The 23588-nt window shown below is 37.9% G+C and overlaps 1 protein-coding gene across 1 annotated transcript in view; it reads right to left on the reverse strand.

Annotated features, from left to right (window-relative positions):
• The window catches only part of LOC106871478 (Fanconi anemia group J protein homolog), a 51709-nt gene that overhangs the window by 26610 nt on the left and 1511 nt on the right, over window positions 1-23588 (reverse strand). Inside the window, exons 2-15 of the mRNA XM_014917954.3 lie at window positions 23434-23549; window positions 22506-22617; window positions 21831-21866; window positions 20174-20266; window positions 17195-17346; window positions 14811-15013; window positions 13692-13781; window positions 13058-13151; window positions 10710-10832; window positions 8227-8328; window positions 5962-6097; window positions 3853-3899; window positions 2943-3092; window positions 317-474 (exon numbers count right to left, since the gene is read on the reverse strand). Of these exons, the coding sequence (XP_014773440.2) occupies window positions 317-474; window positions 2943-3092; window positions 3853-3899; window positions 5962-6097; window positions 8227-8328; window positions 10710-10832; window positions 13058-13151; window positions 13692-13781; window positions 14811-15013; window positions 17195-17346; window positions 20174-20266; window positions 21831-21866; window positions 22506-22617; window positions 23434-23523 (1586 nt within the window). The 5' untranslated portion in view covers window positions 23524-23549. The remainder of the gene's footprint in view (window positions 1-316; window positions 475-2942; window positions 3093-3852; window positions 3900-5961; window positions 6098-8226; window positions 8329-10709; window positions 10833-13057; window positions 13152-13691; window positions 13782-14810; window positions 15014-17194; window positions 17347-20173; window positions 20267-21830; window positions 21867-22505; window positions 22618-23433; window positions 23550-23588) is intronic.

The following is a 23588-nucleotide window of genomic DNA, read 5'->3' on the forward strand; positions in this document are numbered from 1 at the left end:
GGATGTATAGAGTATTAGTTTTAGTGATCCAAGAGTTATCTATGTGCCCGAGGGCTGCTACATCAAGACCGACTGGAGAAAACACAATAAAATAACAACAATCAAACTAACAAGGATGCTTTACAAGGCCACTCAATCTGTTTGAAATAGCAGAGAATTCACCCTCATGTCATGCACATTACTGTCACAGAAAGATAGGATATATTGAAAGATGTAGTCCAGGCTGGAAAGCCTTTAATTGAAAGTCTGCAGGTCTGACTGGGAAGTAAACAACAACAACAAGTGGCAAAGACAACAAAAACTGACCAGTATTTACCGAAAATCTTCTACATTCTTCAGGTCATTCATGTAGAAGTAGGTGAGAGATACTAACAGCTGATCAAACATCTGGAATCCCGCACTGCTCAATTTTGGGTAAACCAACTTGTTTCTCTTTCTTCTTTCTGCTTCATCTCGTAAATGTTTGAGGTGTACCTGATGGTGTTTGTGGTCACGGTGGTGGTGATGGAAGAGAGAACAGAAGTGGCAACAGAGGTAGGAGTGTTGGTAGGTGTGGTCACAGTGGTAGGGATGTTGGTGTTATGGGTGTAGGTGATGGCAGAGTGGTTGGTGGTGACAGTAGGAATTGTGGTGTCGGTGTAGTAGCGATGGTAATGGAAGTGGAAACAGCAGTGGTAACAGTGGTAGTGTTGGTAGTGGTGTTGGTGGTAGGGATGTTGGTGGTGATAGTGGTGTTGTTTGTATTGGAGGTAATGGTGTTAGTAGTGACATTGGTAGTTTAGTGGCAGTGTTAGCAATGGCGGTAGTGTTGGTGATGGCAATGATAAAGCAGTGGTAGTAATGGTGTTTGTGATCCAGTGGTTGGAGGTTTGGGTGGTGGTGCAACAATGGAAAAGAGGGGAAAAAAACAGAAAAATATAATAATAATAATAATGATGATAATGATAATGATAATAATAATAATAATAATAACAATAACAATAACAATAATAATAATAATAATAATAATAATAATAATAATAATAATAATAACGTTTCTCTAAAAGAAATGGAAAAACTTTCAAAATACAAAGACCTGGAAATAGAGGTAACTCGAATGTGGAATCTAAAAACAGAAACAATTCCTATCATAGTAGGTGCCTTAGGTATAATAAAAAAAATATTCAGACAAATACATAACAAAAACACCAGGACTTACAAATATATATAACATACAGAAAATTGCACACATTCTACGCAAAACACTTTCAATACAGTAAACATAAGAGCACCACAGCAAACCACAGCACATACCCAAGGCGCACAGAGCTGCGCTCGGTAGTGAAGTGAAAGCACGTTATAAAAATAAAACTACTGAACAATAATAATAATAATAAAGGTTTCAAATTTTGGCACAAGGCCGGCAATTTGGAGGGCGGGTGTAAGTTGATTACATCAACCCCAGTCCTCTAATGGTACTTATTTTATCAGCCTTGAAAGGGATGAAAGGCAAAGTTGACTTTGGTGGAATTTGAACTCAGAACGTAGTGACAGCATGCTTACAATTCTACCAGCTCTCCACCCTAATAATAATAATAATCTTTTCTATTATAGGCACAAGGCCTGAAATTTGGAGAAGGGGGATAGTCGATTACATTGACCCCAGTACGCAACTGGTACTTAATTTATCAACCCCCAAAAGGATGAAAGGCAAAGTCGACCTCGATGGAATTTGAACTCAGAACGTAAAGACAGACGAAATACTGCTAAGCATTTTGCCCAGCATGCTAACGATTCTACCACCTCACTGCCTCAATAATAATAATAATAATAATAATAATAATAATAATAATAATTTCTACTAAAGGTACAAGGCCTGAAATTTTGGACGAGGGGACTAGTTGATTACATCGACCCCAGTGTTTCACTTGTACTTAATTTATCGACCCCGAAAGGATGAAAGGCAAAGTCAACCTTGGCAGATTTTGAACTCAGAACATAACAACAGACGAAATGCCACTAAGCATTTTGCCCAGTGTGCTAACAATTCTGCCAGCTCACTTTCTTTATTAGTCACAGGGGCATAAATGAGGGGGACATCACAAAGACAGAAAAAAATTTGTGTGGGGATTTACATAGAAAATGGGAGAAAGAAATGGAAAAGATAGTGAAATACGATAAATATACACAGTATACAAATTATGAGATAACATGAATGATACAGTCCTCCTGATACAGAAGAAACTACAAATAGGGCCAATCAGAGAACCCTACAGTTCCAGGATTACCCTGACCACTAAAGATACGAGCCCTCTCTCCATTGCATACTTTGAGTAGGGCCATTCACTCCAACCATTTCTGCCACAACCTTATAATGATAATAATAATGATAATCCATTCCACTAAAGGCACAAGGCCTAAAATTTTGGGGGTAGGGACAAGTTGAGCACATTGACCCCAATGTGCAACTGGTACTTAATTTATTGACTCTGAAAGGATGAAAGGCAAAGCTGAGCTTGGTGGAATTTGAACTCAGAAAGTAAAAGACGGACAAAATGCTGCTAAGCATTTCACCCGGCATGCTAACGATTCTGCTAGCTCACCACCTAATAATAATAATCATGTTTCTAATATAAGCACAAAGCCTGAAATTAGGGGAATGATGAATTAATACCATTGGCCCTCATATTTGACTGATACTTTATTTTATTGATCCCCAAAAGGATGAAAGACAAAGTGGGATTTGAACTTAGAATGTAAAATGCCAGAATAAATACAAGGCAATTTGTTCAACATTCTAAAGAGTCTGCCAATCCACCATCATTACAATGTTGTTGGGAAGCAAACTTCTTACCACAAAGCTATGCCTATATATGTTTATATGTTTTTAAAGTTATATATGGACAGAAATCCATGAGGTCCATAAAAGAGAATGTTTAATTATAACTACCGTTATTACTTACTGATAAGTTGTTTATATCTTTTGGTCCAATCTTCATATGAACCAGCTCAGCCACAGCCTCAAAGCCTGACCAAATTTTACTGGCTTGGTTGAAATCTGTCTGTTGGAGATCAGTTGAACGTTTGTGGACGAAGGAATGTAAACTGTACACCTGCAAAGTTTGAGAAAGAGAGAGAGAGGATGTGAGCGTGAATGAGTGATTGAGTGAATGAAAAGGGAGAGACAGAGAAGTCAGATGTGAATGAGTGTGTTGTGTGAGAAAGACAGAGAAGTAATGGAAGAGTATCTCAGAGCATGTGTATGAGACAGGGACTTTCCCCATCCCTCAAAATTTCAGGCCTTGTGCCTTTAGTAGAAAGGATTATTATTATTATTACTATTAATAATAATCCTTTCTACAAGGCCTGAAGTTTTGGGAGAGGGTACTAGTCATTTACATCGACCCCAGTGCTCAACTGGTACTTATTTTATCAACCCCGAAAGGACGAAAGGCAAAGTTGACACCAGCGGAATTTGAACTCAGAACGTAAAGACAGATGAAATGCCACTAAGCAACATGCTAATGATTCTGCCAGCTTACCACCTTAATAATAATCCTTTCTACTCAAGTCACAATGTAAAGTGTGGGTAAAATATATCCCTGTAGTTATAGGTGCATTAGGAACTATTCCTGAAGATTTGAACAGATGGATAGAGGAAATAGGCAGAAAACCTAGTTTAGTACAGCTCCAGGAAACAGTGTTATTAGGAACAGCTAGGATAATTAGGAGGGTTCTTGACACTCAAAGTTACTTGTTGTAACCAGATGTTAGTAATTTTTGTTTTCCAACAGTTTAATGTGTTGCGCATATATGAAATGATAATAGTAATAAAAATATTGTTGTGATGATGATGATAAAAATTAAACTCACCAAATCTAACAAATACTGGAAACTGTTTGAATTTACTTTGTTCTGAACTGATCAGGTCACATCAGGAAAAGAATAAAAAGAAATAAAAACATAAACATTATTAATATTGCTTTTTGACTTTTGTTTTGAATTTAGAAAAAATTTATATAATTTCATTCCTCAAAATTAGTTACAAGATAATGATGTTTCTGTTGTTTAGTTGCAAATTGGCTGTCATCCAACTAGTCCAAGATTATAAAGAGTCAAGAAATATCTCTTTTTCCAGGATACTAGACTTTTAAGTGTGTTTACAATATCAGTAGATTTGTATTTAAACCCATCACCTAGTCTATCACCTCACCAACATCTTATGACTTTGGTACCTTTAACGGAGTTCACTCTGTTGCAAGCATTTGGTCAGGTTTCAATTGGAGGATAGCCTCCTCCCTCCATTCTTGGAGGCCCTTATATTGGGTCATGGGCACTACCTTCCCATTTGATTAAGAGATATGGAAAAAAATAAACCTACTCATAACTTACGAATTTGCACATAATAAGAACAGGTGAATTCTAACTTTTCAAGGTAGAGCTCTTCTTTGAAGATTTAATACCTGTTTTTTGTTTATGCAGACTTTTGTACATTTTCTCCCTGTTTATCAATTACTGGTTTCAAACTTTGGCACAGTGATTTCAGCGGAATGGGTCAGTCGATTACATCGATCCCAGTGCTCAACTGGTACTTATGTTACTGACCCCAAAAGGATGAAAGGCAAAGTCGACCTCAGTGAAATTTGAACTCAGGACATAATGGATGAAATGCCACTAAGCATTTTGCCCGATATGCTAACGAATCTGCAAGCTCACTGCCTTCTCTGTTCATTAATTATCAGTTAGCTCAATTGCTGCCTACAAAAGTGACTTAGTGAAATAACTTCTACATAGATTTGTCCAACCCATGCTAGCATGGAAAGTGGACATTAAACGACGATGATAAAAGATTCTTGACCTGCTCAATGTAACAGCTGATTCTCACACAGCAAACATTGTTGTTGTTGTTGTTGGCACTCCGTCGCTTACGACGTCGAGGGTTCCAGTTGATCCAATCAATGGAACATCCTACTCGTGAAATTAACGTGCAAGTGGCTGAGCACACCACAGGCACGTGTACCCTTAACGTAGTTCTCGGGGAGATTCAGCGTGACACAGTGTGACAAGGCTGACCCTTTGAATTACAGGCACAACAGAAACAGGAAGTAAGAGTGAGAGAAAGTTGTGGTGGAAGAGTACAGCAGGGTTCGCCACCATCCCCTGCCAGAGCCTCGTGGAGCTTTAAGTGCTTTCGCTCAATAAACACTCACAACGGCCGGTCTGGGAATCGAAACCGCGATCCTATGACCGCAAGTCCGCTGCCCTAACCACCAGGCCATTGTGCCTCCACACAGCAAACACTATTGCTATCACAAAGCATGTGAGCACACAATGGAATTTTTGTATGGTCATTTAACTGTCATGAGTATGGCATGAGTAAGACTTTGCATCGCATCTGGAGAGGCCCTGGTTCAGAGTTCCAGAGTCGGGGGCATGTGGAACCACCTCTTGGCTGCTATTGCTCTCAGGTCTACAACAGCCAAATCTTCTCAAATTACAACCTACCACCATAAAATGAGGAATGACAAGCTGGATAAAGTAGTCCAAAGAACTCCCAATGAACATGATGGTCATAGCTAGAATGCCTTTGATCAGCACTGGCCTAGGGCTAAGCAAAAAAAAAAAAAAAAAAAACAGTAGCAACAATTGCATTTCTGTTAAAGATGATGATGATGATGATAATGATAATGGTGATGATGGTGTTGAGTGTAGTGGTGATGATATTGCCATTGGTTGTAGATGTGGTGGTAACAATGATGATTTTCATACTGATTACAAGTGTTAGTGATGATGATGATGATGATGATAAAATGTATTCTGTGAGGGAATGGTGTTACAAGAACATAATCAAACACTGAAAGGAATAAAAGAATTACAAAGGACATGACTTATTGCTTACTAAAAATTAAAAAAAAAAAAAAAAGAGGGAGGCACATGATAATTAAGAGGGCAATATACAAGTTGGCTTGTTAAATTACGTACCTAAGCCATTTAACTCTTTAATTAGTTTTGTTAACCAGGATGAGGTTACTGTGTAGCTGATTGCTTCACGACAAGAGTCTTCAATGTTGTGACCTTCATCAAGTATCACAATGTTGCCTTTCAATTTAATTTCCATCTGTAGATAAACAAAAAGATATACTATATACTATACAAAAACAAATAGTATTTGAGCTAATACTATGTAGATAGAACATATATATATATTACTCTGTACAATGCTTGTGTGTGAACAGCTGCATTCCATGGCAGCGAAATGTGGGCTGTGACTGCAGAGGACATGCGATGGCTTGAAAGAAATGAAGCTAGTATACTTCGCTGGAGTGCATGTACGATAGAGCATAAATGTCTTGAGAAAAACAGGATATAAGAGGCATCAGATGTTGTGTACAAGAGAGATGAATGTGCTGGTATAGTCATGTGATGTGTATGGATGAGAACAACTGTGTAAAGAAGTACTGAGCTCTAACTATAGAAGAAGCGGTAGACCCAGGAAGCCATGGACGAGGTGGTGAAGCATGATCTTCCAATGTTGGGCCTAACAGAGGTGATGACAGGTGACCGAGACCTTTGCCGATATGCTGTGCTTAAGAAGACTCATCAAGCCAAGTAAAACAATAGTCATGACCATTATCAGTGTCATCTAAATGGCACCCGCGAAATTGTAATCGTGACTGTTGCTGGTAGCATGATCTTCAGATGTTGGGCTTCACAGAAGCGATGACAAGTGATCAAGACTTTTCATGATATGCTATGCTTGAGAACACTCATTCATGAATCAAGTGAAATCATAGTTGTGGTTGTTACCAGTGTCATGTAAATGGCACCTGTGGAATCGTAGTTGTGACAGTTGCTGGTGTCATGTAAATGGCACCTGTGCCAGTGACAAGTAAAAAGTACCCATTACACTCTTAGAGTGCTTGGCGTTAGAAAGGGCATCCAACTATAGAAACCATGCCAAATCAGACTGGAACCTGGTGTAGCCCTCCGGCTTACCAATTCCAGTCAAACTGTTTAACCCATAATAGCATGGAAAGCAGATGTTAAATGATGAGGATTTCTAGCAATGTAGGTGCTAACCTGTACAGTCAGTCACAATTAGTGAATTGAATTTTTCCTTTTTGGTTTTATATTGCATATAGCTGCCTTTCTTATTATATCATCATCATCATCATCGTTTAACGTCCGCTTTCCATGCTAGCATGGGTTGGATGATTTGACTGAGGACTGGTGAAATCAGATGGCTACACCAGGCTCCAATCTGATTTGGCAGAGTTTCTACAGTTGGATACCATTCCTAACGCCAACCACTCCGAGAGTGTAGTGGGTGCTTTTACGTACCACCGGCATGAAGGCCAGTCAGACGATACTGGCAACAGCCACGCTCAAAATGGTGTATTTTACGTGCCTGCGGCACTGGCAACGATCTCGCTCGAATGTCTTTTCACGTGCCACCAGCACATATATATATCTATTTGTTTTTATCAATGGAACCTGAAGTAGATAAAACTAAAAATAATAGTGTATAAATATTGGTTTCAATTTTTGGCACAAGGTCAGCAATTTTGGGAGATTGTGGGTAAGTCGATTACATTGACAACCAGTAATCAACAGGTACTTATTTTATCAACCCCAAAAGGATGAAAGATAAATTCGACCTCAGTAGGTGAAAACAGATGAAAAGCTGCTAAGCATTTCACCCAGCATGCTAACAATTCTGCCAGCTCACCACCTTACAGTGTATAAATACTGAAGTAAAAAACCCTTAAGATAGAAAAAGTTGAAGTTGAAACATCTACCGTGTTTACAGAAGTGGATTCAAGTCCCATGGGTAGCCTTCAACTCTTTTTCTTTATCCAAAGGGAATTTTTGCCCCAATGTTTACACGCTACTAGTTATGGTATTATCTACATTAATTATATACATAGTTAATGAAAATTAAATTGAATTAATTTAAAGCAATGCTCATCTTGAATCATCGGAAATCCTTGGCAAGCCATAAATCACTGCTGATCATGAACTCTTAACCATTCAGCAATGCTGGCACACATTTATTTTATTGCCGCTGCCTCCGCCACCACAAGAAGAATGACAGGTAAAGCCAACAATATGGGAACTGAACTTAGAATAGATAGAGATGTAACTAGATAAACACTGCCACAACACATTTCATCTGTCACTCTGCTGACTCTATCGTCTGCTGCCATTTTGATGGGAAATTAAAATGATAGTATTCTTTCAACTTACTATTTTGCGTATTGTTGGGTCCAGTAAATAGTTGTATGGGCAAAATATGATATCTGAGTCCTTCATAAGAGACCGAGTGAGAAAATAGGGACAAGCCTGCATCTATAATGGTAGGAAATATTTAAAAAAAGGGTCATTATTAAAAATAAAAGAGAAAATACAAAAACATGAAATAAAAAATAATAAAAAGCTAGGATGAAGATATGCTGTGAATGTCTATAACAGTTGAGATAGTTGGGGCAGCGCTGAAAAAGTAAGAAACCTCTATATGGTCACTCAACCTACTAGAAATAGCAATCAAATTCCCCTAAAATCACTTTCTTCCATCTTAAAAAAGGAAGTTTTAATAGAAAAGACAGGATGCTTGTGGCTGGAATGCCTTTAAATATCAGTTTGCTTGAGCAGAGCTGACCAAGAGATTAGTGTGTGAGCTTGCACTGCATGTGTGCATGTTCATGTGTGTGTGTGTGCTTCTTTCTTGGTTATGTTTTTTTAATTTCTCACAAATGGAGAAGAGCTGGTTTCTAGCTGACAAAAAAAAGACATTGTCATTGGAGTCTTGATAATATTAACCAAAATAGTTGTGCATATACATATGTATACATGTTTGCACATGTATATGAGTGTTCATGTACACATGGGTGCAGGTATAAATGGCATTGCATTTGTAGGTGGTATTACATGCTAAACTACATGAATGTTTTACTTTTCTGACAGCATCTTTCACAGCTCATAGCTGTAATCTTCCGATTAAGCATGTTCTCTCATGTTTTGTGACTTCCAATTCTTAAGATTGCTATTGAGGCAGTTGGTCATGCAACCAAGAACTCTAATAATTATTGGTTGAAAGCTAAATTTATAATCTGGATGGAGTAACTACAAACTTATCATTGGTATGACATAGGTGTTCTCTTTTTCACTAACATTTAACATTATGTTAACATCAGCAGGGTAACTCATTTCAAATACTATACAGAGCTTCTTCCCACGTGTGTGTATGTGTGTGCATGCATGCATTTTTAGTCTAAATAACAGTACAACTTATGTCGTATGGTTGTAACCTCAAACAATAATTAAAACAGAGAAAGAGAACATTCTAAATAAAGCGATACTATCTAATCATCTTAATTGCTACTACCAGTATTATATCTAATACCAGTGAGGGAGCCTCTATGTAGTCACTCAACATGCTAGAAATAGCAACCAAATCTCCCTGCTGTCTCAATAAAAGAAGGGCATATTATATAGGGTTGTCCTAGATATACTATATCCAAATAAAAGACTGAACAGTCACAGTTGGAATATCTTTGGTGAAAAGTCTGCTGGATCAGGGCTAACATGAGGCTCAAGAGTAACACCACTATGAACCATGGAGCCTCAGCAGATTATCTCAACCTTCTAGAAATAACAGCCAAATCTCCCTCAAATTACACCTTACCACTTTAAAAAGAAATAACACACTGGATAGTGTAGTTTGAATGGCAAGAATGCCTTTTACTTTGGGCTAGCTGGATTAAGGCTGACATGGGGTTAAAAATTAACATTAAAAAGAAAGAGCTATGGCTTGAACCTGCAGGAAAAAAGCCCCAGTAAACTCTGTAAAGTGTCTAGCATCAAGAAGGACATCCAGCTGTAGAAAACATGCCAATGTAGACACTGGCATAGGTGCAGGCATTGCATCTATGGTTCTGGGTTCAGTCCTGCTGAATGGCACCCAGACAAATATCATCTACTATAGCCCTGGGTTGACCAAAGCCTTCTGAGTAGATTTGGTAGAAACTGAAAGAACACCATCATATACGTGTGTGTGTGTGTGTCTTTGTTCCCACCACCACCACCACTTGACAATTGGTGTTGGTTTGTTTACATCCCTGTAACTTAGTGGTTCAGCAAAAAAAAAAAAGCAACAGAATAAGTACCAAACTTAAAAAAAAAAGTATTGGGGTTGATTTGTTTAATGAAATCCATCAAGGTAATGCCCCAGCATGACCACAGTCTAATGACTGAAACAAGTAGAGGGTAAAGGGTAAAGACTCCCTTCAGTCATGAATGACCTAGGGATTGCACCTAGAAAGTTACCCTTCAAGGCACAAGTCTGGGCAAGGAAGACTAGCAGTCACCCATGTATACCAGCCACCCTTCTCCACATCACCGATGTTATCCAAGTGATAGGTAAAGGCTGATACAGTTTGGCACTAGTGACGTTGCAACTCATTTCTACAGCTGAGTGAACTGGAGCAAGGTGAAATAAAGTGTCTTGCTCAAGAACACAACACACAGCCCAGTCTGGGAAGCCACGTACCTTCACGAAAAAAATGAAAGATATATGATAAAAGACTGGAGCAAGACACAATCCTCTGACTTGTTAGCTTCTGTTGGGCCATCCACCCCATGCTGATATGGAAGCCAGATATTCAATGATGAGAATGATAACACTGACGATGATGTATAAAAAGTAGAATATGAAATATAAGTTTGCTTGCCCTTTTACTCTGACATATTTTCACCAGGTCTTCAATGTCCCAAGCAGTTTCCAGACCAAACTTTCTTATATCATTTTGAGTAGAGAATCTCATAGCACCGTTAATGTAATTACATTTCTGGAGCTGGATAAGGGAAAGAAAGAAAATAAAGATAAAAACAATAAAGAAGTTTATCAGATGATACAATGGGTTAGCATTAAACAAAATAAGCATAACTGGCAACATCACTTCAAAATGGTGATGCTCCTTTATAACCATCATGTGATGTGAAGACAAGGGTACAAACACTCACACAAAAATACATATATATACATATGTACACACAGACATACATATATTTATACATGCATGCACATACATACAGAGGTAATATTTATCCCCACTTAAATGTGGATGTTCTATCAGAACAAACTATACTGCGATAGTCACCATGGCAGAGATGGGCTTCTTTCAGTTTCCATCTATCAAATCCACTCACATAGTTTTGGCAGGCTAAGCATTTTTGTCTGAAGTACTAATGATTCTGTCAGCTCACTGCCTGAATAATAATAATGATAAAAATAATTCTCTCTACTACAGACACAAAGCCTGAAATTTTGTTGGGAGGGACTTGTCAATTACACTGACCAACCCTAGAGCTCAACTAATATCTATCTAATCAGAAGGCGGCGAGCTGGCCGAAACGTTAGCACGCCGGGCGAAATGCTTAGCGGTATTTCATCTGCCATTACATTCTGAGTTCAAATTCCGCCAAGGTCGACTTTGCCTTTCATCCTTTCAGGGTTGATTAAATAAGTACCAGTTATGCACTGGGGTCAATCATCATCATCATCGTTTAACGTCCGCTTTCCATGCTAGCATGGGTTGGACAATTTGACTGAGGACTGGTGAAACCAGATGGCAACACCAGGCTCCAATCTAATTTGGCAGCAACTTAATCTCTTTGTCTGTCCTTGTTTGCCCCCTCTATGTTTAGCCCCTTGTGGGCAATAAAGAAATAAATATCTATCTTATCAGAAGGAAAGCGGCGAGCTGGCAGAAATGTTGGCACACCGGGCAAAATGCTTAGCGGTATTTCATCTGTCTTTACATTCTGAGTTCAAATTCCGCTGAGGTCGACTTTGCCTTTCATCCTTTTGGGATTGATAAAAATTAAGTACCAGTTGCGTACTGGGGCCAATCTAATCGACTGGCCCCCTCCCCAAAAATTTCGGGCCTTGTGCCTAGAGTAGAAAAGAATATTTATTTTCATTATTTACCTTATTTACATCATTTACACCATATGCCCAAGGGCATATGGCATAGTGGTTAAGAGCACAGGCTACTAACCCCAAGATTCTGAGTTCAATTCCAAACAGTGACCTGAACAATAACAATAATAATAATAATAATAATAATAACATCGAAAAATACCTTAGGAATGAGAAACCAGGTTCAAAATTTCCCCAAGACACCTGAAGAAGGCTGGAGGTTATATCAGCCGAAACATTGTGTTAACAACAAACAAGATGAGGACAAATATCTGTCGAATGTAAATAAGGTAAATAATGTACATAATTCCTCATCTTTTAAATATAGAACTGTAATTTTTATTTTATCAACCCTGAAAGGATGAAAAGCAAAGCCAGCCTTGGTGACTGAACTCAAAACATAAAACTGGAAGAAAAGCTGCTAAAAATTTTGTCCAGCATGCTAACAATTCTGCCAGTTCACCAATTTTAATAATAATAATAATGATGATGATGATGATGACGACGACGACGACGACGACGACGACGATGATGATAATGATAATAATGGTTTCAAATTTTGGCACAGGACCGGCAATTTCTGAGGAAGGGCTAGTCAATCCCATTGCTTCCCCCACCCAGTGCTCCATGGCAGAATTTGAACTCAGAATGTAAAAACAGAAGAAATGCCACTAAGCAATTTGTCTAGCATGCTATCATTTCTGCCAGCTTGTTACCTTAATAATGTCTCACTTCAAAAAAATGCTCCATCTCAAGAAATAGTGTTAAGACACACTTTAAAAAGGGTTAAAAGAGTTATATCTCAACAAAAAGGAAGAAAAGTAACTCACCCAAAAGAAGAAAAAAAAAACTAAAAGTGAGGCATCTGAGGAAAAAGGGATAAAAAAAATACCTCAAGAAAAAGATTCACATTTCAAGAGTAAGGGGATAAAAATGACCCACACATGGATAACAGACATGTAATCCCACTTTAGGAAAGAAGGGGGAATAAATGTGACCCACATTAAAAAGAGGATCAAAGTAACCTATACAAAAAGTGATCTCACAGGAAAAAGTGTTGTGACACACTTAAAGAAAATGGGGTTCAAGGTTACCTACCTCAAGATAATCTTTACAGGCCTCGTTTATGGATGGTTTTGATCTTACTTCACTGTTAATACACAGGTTTTCTCGGCTTGATAAGATACACATCCTGAAATGGGGATTTGGTTAATGTTTGAATAACACAAATGTTCACACAGTTTATAAAACACACAAAGTAATTCACACACGCACAGAATTATTCACACACCTCATGACATACACAAACATAGGAACTGGTTTCAAGTTCAAATCAATTAAGAGTTTTTCATTTTTGTGTCTGAGCAATGCACTTAATTCCACACATGCTTCCATTTACTTTATTACCAGAGAAGTAAAAGTACCAGATCACTGGGAGAATGACAGCTGTGAGAGACTAGTAACATATCCTGAGCAAAGATTTAGATTTATCTCTGTTTGAGGACATCTGCAGGGTCAGCAAATCTACTGAAATAGCAGCCACATGTAACTCAAATTAGAATCCTACCATCTTGATAAGGACACTTTAGACAATGTAGTACTACAGTCCATAAAAAGATAGGTTGACCATAGTTAGAATGCCTGATTATGGGTCTCATAAAACAGAATTGACCTGAAACTAAACAACTACCAACAGATTACAAACATATATTACTCCTTGAAGATCACATACTTCACATCTTTATATTGTGTTTCCTTCAGTTCTCCAACAATCTGTTTGATTTGCTTGTGAGTTCGTGTGCCAAAGAAAATCTTTGGTACCCTAAAATAATGCAGAGAGAGAAAGAGAGGGTAAGAAAAGATTGGATTGCTGTACATTAACAATGTTATAGAGAAAGTTATGTATGAGAGAGATGAAGGCCTCTGAATGCTTAGTAGCTGTTTATTCACATTTATTTATTTACTATTAAAAAGACAAACTGCCATACTTGTTAGGATATTGGACAAAATGCTTAACGGCATTTCTTCCAACTCTTTACATTCTGAGTCTAAATCCTGCCACGATCAACTTTGCCTTTCCTCCTTTTGGGGTCAATGTAATGAATTAAACTGCATCTTTGAAATGACTGAACTTGTGCCAAACTTTGAAGTAATTATTAAGGCAGTGAATTGGTAGAATCCTTAGTGCATTGGACAAAAACCTTAGCAGCATTCCTTCTGGCACATAATGCTCTGATTTCAAATTCAGCCTAAGTGAAATTTGCCTGTGATCTTTCCAGGGTCAAAAAAAAAAAAAGATGTACCATTTGAACATTAGGACCAATGTAATCAAATAAACTCCACTCCCACTAAAATTACTTGCCTTGTGCCATAATTTGAAACAGTCATTATTATTTCTTTTTTTTTATTATCAAATTTGGGATGTTGTGATTGCAAAACAAATTTTTTAACCATTAAGTTATATTGCACCTAGGCTGACATGATATACTGCATAGTTTGCAATAACTGAGGTGGATGATGTATTGGTAGCACCATTCACAAACTGCACGTCTACAATAAGGAGCACATTTATACAAATGCCTCTTCCATCCAAAAGAAGAAAAAATTGAAGAGATGTCATGAGGAGATTGTAGTTATTATGAAGGTCCAAGAAAGAAATACTGGAAATTTATAGATTAAAGAAATCACCCTGGTTAAAAAACTTAATCTGTCTATAAATAACAAACATAATCTACATTACATTGATTGGCTGATTAAGAAATTGGATAACGTAGTCCTGGACATATGATCAAGGCCAACCTAGGTTTAAACAACAATGAAGTATGTCAAAATATAGGAAACACCGATTTACTTTAGTTTTTTAGATGCATTTTCATTGCTTCCGCCACACTGGCAAAAACATCTGTCACACTCTGTATAGCTGAGTTCCTGCTGGTCGATATCACATCCTTTAGAATCACTGCACTCCCCACAACCATCAACAATTTCCATGTCAGTTTCCTGGGCATTTTCATACTCAATGGTAACATGGCTTCGACTTGATTTTGATGAAGTCTGAAGGTGATGACAGACAAAAAAAAACAAAAACAACAATGAGAATAAAATTAAAAAAGCAGGCAGCAAGGAAACTTGTCATCATTTACTTAACCTGTTAAAAATAATAGCCAAATGCTTCTGAAATCACACAATGCATAGTCATGAAAGATGCATTAAATATGATCTCGGAGTGGTTGGCGTTAGGAAGGGCATCCAGCTGAAGAAACTCTGCCAAATCAGATTGGAGCCTGGTGTAGCCACCTGGTTCACCAGTCCTCAGTCAAATCGTCCAACCCATGCTAGCATGGAAAGCGGATGTTAAACGATGATGATGATGATGATGATGATCCTGAGTTGAAAATATGTCTGCAAGATTATAGCTGACCTGGAGTTAAATAACAACATTGACAAAATAACAGATCAAGTTACTGAGGTAGAGATCAGCTGATAATGCAATCAGTTAGTTTGGTGGCTCATAAATACGGCTTTCAGGTTTTCTTGCAGTTTAGCTTTTCCACACTGTTCTTATAATTAAAAGAAGTTATTATTATATGAATGTACAATGATATTTAACACATTTGTGTAAACTCAAACATGGGAAGACCTTTCACTATGGAAATATTCTCGGGGAAAATTTTTCCTCTTAGACATGTAAAAACACATTGGGCTATAAATGATGGCACTGAATCATAGTCATATAACTTTAATCATTTAACATCAGCTTTCCATGCTGGTATAGGTTGGACAGTTTGGCAGGAGGTAGAAAGCCGGAGAGATGTACCAGGCTCCAGTTGTGTGCCTTGGCATGGTTTCTACAACTGGATGCTCTTCCTGATGCCAACCACTTTACAGAGTGCAAGGAGTGCTTTAAAATGGCACCAGCATGTGAATAGAAAGGCGTTATCTAATGGTGATTTAGCTGTTGTTTCTATCAGTGACAGTGTTGTGTATGCTATGTCCATTTTTATAACTGCTTAGTTGGTGTTCATTGTCTTGAACATCCTCTTTAATTTCTATGCAACAGAGTAAGTGATATCGTGCACTCAATACTGGCCACCCATTTTTGGCATCGCTCCCTATCCATGGTAAAGTCTACTGTCTCATTAAATCTAATGCTGTATCCTATGAGATCCTCATTAACTTCAGAAATATATGTCTTTGAAAATTTGATGTAGTCATTTATTATGACTGGTTGGTTAATGTAATGCTTAATAGATGTCATGGGTCAGTTGGCACTGTGGCTAATTAATGCAACTGGTTAGTTAATGTTGTGGTCAAATGAATATAGTAGCTACTGGATATTACTGGTCAGCTGCTATTGTGGCCAGTTAATGTGACTGACTTGTTAGTGTTGTGGTCAAGGTAAAGTAATGGTCAATTAAATTACTAGACAGTTGGTATTGTGGCCAGTTAATAGAATAGTCTTTTCCAAAATGAAGCGTACAATTTACACAGTGGTCTCTTAACTGTAGAGGTTAAGTAGTACAAGAGTCAATAAGGTTGGTGGTGATATAACATGGCTTAGTATGATGGTACCTATTATACAGCTAGGTAGATGGCAGTAGTAGAGTGTCTTGGGCAACTGGACACAGCACAATGGTTGAAACAGGACATAGAGGTGTCTGTTATACAGTTAGGCAGGCTATGATAAGTAGTGTGTTTTATCTGAGGAGACATAACACAATGGCTCTAGCAGGAAGTATTGCTACCTCTTATGTAGCAAGGTAGGTTATGGCAAATAGTGTCTCATTTAAAGAGACGTAACACAATGGCTGTAGCAGGTCACAGTGGTATCTGTTATACAGCTACATAAATTATGGTAAGTAAAGTGCTTTGTTTAAGGAAACACAAAACAACGGCTGTAGAAAGAAGTAGATTGTGGTAAGTAGTGTTTTGTCTAAGAAGACACAACTGGTAAGTGAAGTTAACAATGGAATGTGGCAAAATTATCAGCACTGTTGTATCACTGAATAATGGGTGCTTGGATTGGATTAAGTTGTGCCACATTCCTAATAAATAAATTCTATTAACTCTTTCAAATCAGTCCAGCGGTTAAATATTGGAGAGAAGATTAAAAAGAACATCACAATTTTTCCAGCTACAATATAGAGATGACTTTGCAATAAACCTTGTAAACTGATTGATGATGGCTGGAAGCAGAAAATGTTGAGGTGTGATAGAATGGTAGCAGTGCTTCACCTGTGCAGTATGTCGTTCCTTTATGATCTCTGAGAAATCTCTGAAATCATCATCATCTTGTTGTGAAGATGTTTCCTCAGTCTTTTCTAGGACATCAGCTTCCTTGTTACAACAGGTTGTCTCCTCTTCCTTAATACCGGTCTTGCACTGTTCTATAGAAACAGTAAGATAACAACAACAGTTACATTAGTGTTAATATATTTAATGTCCAGAGCATTAAAAAACTAATGAGAAATTAAAATGCAATGATGTTAATGACTATTATTGGTATTTAATTTTTTAAGCAAATATAGGAGACTTCTGACCTCATCAGTAAGGCATACCCTTCACTATACATACTGATATAATGATGAACAAATTATTAAGTAAATATACAAGATTGTACAGTGAGCCAATGATGGAACCTCTACAGTGTTACCTGATCTGCTAGAAATAGCAGTCAAATCAACTTTAAATCAGGAAGAACACACTGAATAAAGTCATGTTCCAGAATTGACAACAGTTGTCAATTCTGGAACATGATTGTCACTATATAAACCTGATGATTGCATAACACATGAAAGTACTAGTTTATTTCAATATTGTATAATTGTAAAAATTGCAAATAATAAAATGTGAAAATCAGACTTAGTTGCAATTTCATTGACTAATATATTCTCATAAGATGTACCCGGTGCAAGCTATGGACACATAAGAGGTGCAGCAACATCAAAGGCAGGTTAACTAGCAAGTTAGTTTTTGTTTGTGGCAGATGTTCAGGTGCAATAAAGACTGCAAACAAACAGGAAACAACTTCTATCTCATTCCAGGGTGAAAAACTAGAGGTAGTCGATAGCTTCCGCTATCTGGGCGACCAAGTTAGTAGTGGGGGTGGGTGCGCTGAAAGTGTAGCTGCTAGAATAAGAATAGCCTGGGCAAAGTTTAGAGAGCTCTTACCCCTGCTGGCGACAAAGGGACTCTCACTCAGAGTAAAAGGCAGACTGTATGACGCATGCGTACGAACAACCATGCTACATGGCAGTGAAACATGGGCTGTAACTGCTGAGGACATACGTAAGCTCGCAAGGAATGAAGCCAGTATGCTCCGTTGGATGTGTAATGTCAATGTGAATACCCGTCAGAGTGTAAGTATCTTGAGAGAAAAGCTGAACATTAGAAGCATCAGTTGTGGCGTGCAAGAGAGACGATTGCGCTGGTATGGACATGTGGTGAGAATGGAGGAGGATAGCTGCGTGAAAAAGTGCCACACCCTAACAGTTGAGGGAACCCGTGGAAGAGGTAGGCCCAGGAAGACCTGGGCTGAGGTGGTGAGGCAAGACCTTCGTACATTGGGCCTCACCGAGGCGATGACTACGGACCGAGACCTTTGGAAATGGGCTGTGCGTGAGAAGACCCGGCAAGCCAAGTAAGATCGTTGCCAGTGCCCCTGGACTGGTTCTTGTGCGGGTGGCACATGAGATGCACCATTTTGAGCGTGGCCGTTGCCAGTACCGCCTGACTGGCTCCTGTAGGATTTTCGAGCGAGATCGTTGCCAGTGCCCCTGGACTGGCTTGTGCGGGTGGCACATAAAAGACACCATTTCGAGCGTGGCCGTTTTCGTGCGGGTGACACGTAAAAGCACCCACTACACTCTCTGAGTGGTTGGCGTTAGGAAGGGCATCCAGCTGTAGAAACTCTGCCAAATCAGACTGGAGCCTGGTGTTGCCATCCGGTTTCACCAGTCCTCAGGCAAATCGTCCAACCCATGCTAGCATGGAAAGCGGACGTTAAACGATGATGATGATGATGATGATGATAAAAACCCGGATATATGTGTATGTGTGTGTGTATAGTTGGAGAAATATAGGAGTTAACATACTCCAATCTATCAATCAGCGTTTGTTAAAGCTGACTGAAAGATTCTTTCTAAAGGATTCAATCCCTCACTTCTCTATTTCTTCTCTGAATTGACTCAGTAATCAATCTTACATTAACTATGCCAAATTTCTTATGTGGATTACCTCCCATCATACTTCATCCCTCCAAAGTAATCTCCCTTGTTTTAACTACAGAAAGTTCTTGATCTTATCCTTGTGCATATATCCAAGACGAAAATGAAATTTGTGCAAACCAATGAGAATGTGTTCACGTTAATATTGCTTCTTTTTTTATTAAATTTCATTCTAATATGGCAACCTGAAAAACTGCACCTTTCGTACAAGAAAACTGTAACTAGTTGCCAGTGTGGGTTTCAGCTGATGAAATGAAATTATACATACACATAACTTAATTTTGTTTGGTAACTATTAACAGTTCCCCTGTTGGTATAAAAATTTTTTAAAAAAAACATCTTTTCTCTCATCTGCCACTACAATACTGACACACATTCGCATTTTGGCACAAGTTAAGAAGCTTGCTTCCCAACCATGTGGTCTTGGGATCAGTCGCACTGCATGGCCTCTTTGTCAAGTGTTTTCTACTACAGCTCCAGGCTAACCAAAGCCTTGTGAGTAGATTTGGTAGACAGAAACTGAAAGAAGCCCGTCATATATATAAGTATGCGTGTGTATCTGTGTGGAGTCTTGTCTTGGCAGCAAGTGAGGATTTGTAAAAGAGCATCTCTGTCATATTGGCACAAGTATGATTTTCATGTGTTATCATTTGCAATTTTTATAATTTTACAATACTGAAATAAACTAGTACTTTCATGTGTTACGCAATCATAGATGAAATTGCCCAAGGTTTCATGTGCTAGGATTGAAACCAGAATTATGTGGTTGTAGTGCAAAACTTTTACCCACTCATCAATACCTGTGCCCAAACAAAGAATAGGGAACTGAATTCAATTGAGCAAGTCACTGGCCATAAAAGAAAATTAGACGAAGGTCACAAACCTTGGAGGTTAGGGATGTAGGGCAGGGATTATACAAAAACTAAAATGAAAAAAAAAAAAAAGAGAAAGAAATATTTGATAAAAAATCAAAAGAAACCTGACTTACTTTTAGAGTTTGTTTTCTTATTTGTCTTCTGTTTTGGTTGGAGATGGTATGTACGATGGTAACGATGTGGATCCCAGCAAAACTCACAGATATCTGAAGAAAAGAAACAAATAAACCCCTTCTTTAGATTATATATCGCTTTTCCTTATCACTGTTGAATAACCCCAGTTAGTCCATGACAAGTGTACATTGGAATTGTCAGGGTTGTTTGGTTTGTGAGGGAAGTAATGTATTAGTGAGGTCATTCTGTGTAAGGTTTAGTTAGCAGTGGGGTTTTGTATGGGATGTAGTGTGGTAGGTAGTCAGATCATATTGCCTAGACTAAAACATGGTAGAAACTGGTATGTTTTAACTGTTGTCATGATAGTGGTTCATGAGGCAGGTCAAACTGATGTATGGATATGTGGTGATAAAGGATGATTAAGTAGCTACAATGGAGGTTGCCGTTTAGCTGAGGCCCAGGTCAACCCTGATCAAGTAGACTGATGATCAAAAGGCATTTCAGCCAATATACTTTTAAAAACCCAGTATATTATCCAATGTGTTTTTCTTTTTTAAGGGTGTGATCTGAAGATTTGTCTGCTATTTCTAACAAGTAAAACAATTATGCAGAGCTTCACTCATTAATTTGAAAAAGCAGAGATAGATTATAGTGACATTGACACATGATGATGGTGGGCAGTAATGGAACAGAAGTATGTCATGCTGGTACAGAAGTGGCTGGTTAATAGAGGTGACAGCAGTGGGTGGTAACTACAGCTGATAGCTATACTACATGGTAGTACAGATATCAACCACCAATCACCATGGTCACCGCTATGTTCTATAAGCACTATTGTCAACCAATACCGATAGTGGTGTATCCACTCTGAATCAATACAGATTCAATCTCTCTCTAGTGTACAAAGATGCTTAGAGCAAATGACTCTGATGGAACCTACAGCTCTCTAAGCTCTATTATCTGCAAGAGGAGTTGAAACCTGAAACCAGCACTACTTACCACATTTACAGTGATGTTGCCACTGCTTACAACAGTGATTCTCTCATCTCTTTCTGTCATTTATTCTCCATCAAATTTATACCTTTACTCCCATGCAAGACAGTATATATAGCAAAGCACTGCAATTTATCAGGATTTCATTACACTGCATCTCTTCTGCTGTTATGTAATATATGTATGACTTCTCTTAGGTCTTAATATAATTTGTGCCCTGCCACATAGATTTTTATCCTCAAGGAGCAAATATATCCTGTTTGAGAATCACTGACTTAGAACAAGTTGTTGCTCAAGCATAGGCTTAAGGTCTCTAAGTGGTCACTCTGCTTGCTAGAAATAGCAACCATATCTCCTTCATATAACACCTTACTATCTTAAAGAAGGTTGACAAGTCTCAAAAAGACAAAAATGGGATGCTCATAGTTGGAAAACCTCCAATCTACTTAATCACAGATGACCGAGTGCTAAGCAACAACAAAGGCTCTTCTTACTCTGTGGTATCTACTTTTAGGTAGGTGGACTGAGCTATTTACGAATTAAGTTTCTTGACCAGAGATACAACACAATGTAGTTAACAGGATGTGAAACAGCAACCTCTTGACTGTCTCTATTCCCACTACTAATACGACAATAGGGGCGAAATATATAAATAATTCTTACTTTTCTGGTTTTCCTTATTCAATATTTCAATTTTAGCTGCAACAAAGAAAAAAATAATAATGTTGATGATAATGACGATGTTAATGTTTCTAACATAGGCATAAGGACAGAAATTTTGAAGGGAAGGAAACAGTGAACTATATTGACCTTAATTCTTGACTGGTATGTTATTGATCCCTGAAGGATGAAAGGCGAAGTTGGGATTTGAACTCAGAATGCAAAGTGCTAGAATAAATACTCCTAGGTATTCTGTCCAACACCCTAAAGATTCTGCCAATCCACTGGCATGAAATAATGTTAATAAGAAAAAGATAAATCCTGTTGTCTTAACAAGCTACACTCAAAAACATTGAGGAAAGAGTCATACTCTGTCACTGAGAGTCACTCAAACATGCTAAGAGGAAGATAAATTCTACAATCTCACAAAGCTGCTCTTAAGTACATCATGAAAAGACTAAGTCTTGTTTACTCATCAAGAGCGTCCACTCAAACTCATCAAGTAAGGAGTCAATCATGTTATAATAGTGAGAGTAAATTCAAAAGCAAAAAAAAAAACAAAAAAGAAAAACAAACACAAACCCTATTTTCTCACTGAACTCCACTTATATAAATGAGTCAAACTACACTGACATATATATATATACACAAGAAAAAAAACAGAGATGATCAACTTACCAGCCTCGGTTTTCTGCCAAGCTAAACTTGAACAAAGTAAGGAGAGTGTTTTACCACTTCCAGTAGGACTTTCCAAGAGACAGTTCAGTCTTTTGTCCAATCCACTAAGAATCTGAGAAGGAACGAGACAAAGGGGGCCAGACCCCAGCAGAAATTATATGAAAATAAATACATTTAAATAACAACAACAAATTAATTTAAGTAAACAACAAACATACAAACACCAAACACTATAACCCAACAAACAAGCCTCTGTATACATACTCAAACCTACTAAAGAAAATAGTAAATTTCTTTCAAATCACACTTTATAATCTAAACAAAAGAAGGACACAGAGGATAACGTTATCCTGGAAAAATTGTTAAATAATGGGATGGTCAAGGGTGGGACACTTTGACCAGAACTGACCAGGAGCTAAACAACATTACATATACACGTAATGTATGTCACATTGTACAATGTTTGAAGGTGACATGATACAGTGCAAGTAGCAGGAAGTAGTAGAAGCTATTTACAGTTAGGTAGACTGACATAAGTAAAGTCTAAGGAATTATAACATACACACACACGTAAATAGAGCAACTCAAAGGAACATCTCAGTTGCTTAACCTGCTAGAAATAGTCATCATATCTCCCACAAACCACACTGTACTACCTTAAATAAGTAAAGGACACAAGGAAACATTAGATGCTTCCTATTTAAAATGGTAGGAAACGCCAGATGGTGCAGACTACAACATCTAGTGTTTCATACCTAAAAAAGATGGGATGAAAGCAACTGTAATGTCTATGCTCACAGGTCTCCTGAACAAGCTAGGGGTTAAACAACTAATACATAGACATATATACACAATGTAGAATATATTAAAATACTTAAGAACAACCTATAGAAAAATAACAACAAAAGCGTTTGAGTTGATTTCTTACCTTATTCATCATATCAAACTGGGAAGGGTAAGGTTTAAAGGGGAACATAACCTTATGACCCCCAATATGATACACCTCCGTGCTTTCCATTGTTGCTGACAGAAGGAGCCAGAAACCTTGATGAAAACAGAAACATGTTGCTGTACTAGTTAAAT

This window comes from Octopus bimaculoides, chromosome 6, assembly GCF_046866305.1.
Source record: "Octopus bimaculoides isolate indiv1 chromosome 6, ASM4686630v1, whole genome shotgun sequence".
Classification (NCBI taxonomy): Eukaryota; Metazoa; Mollusca; class Cephalopoda; order Octopoda; family Octopodidae; genus Octopus; species Octopus bimaculoides.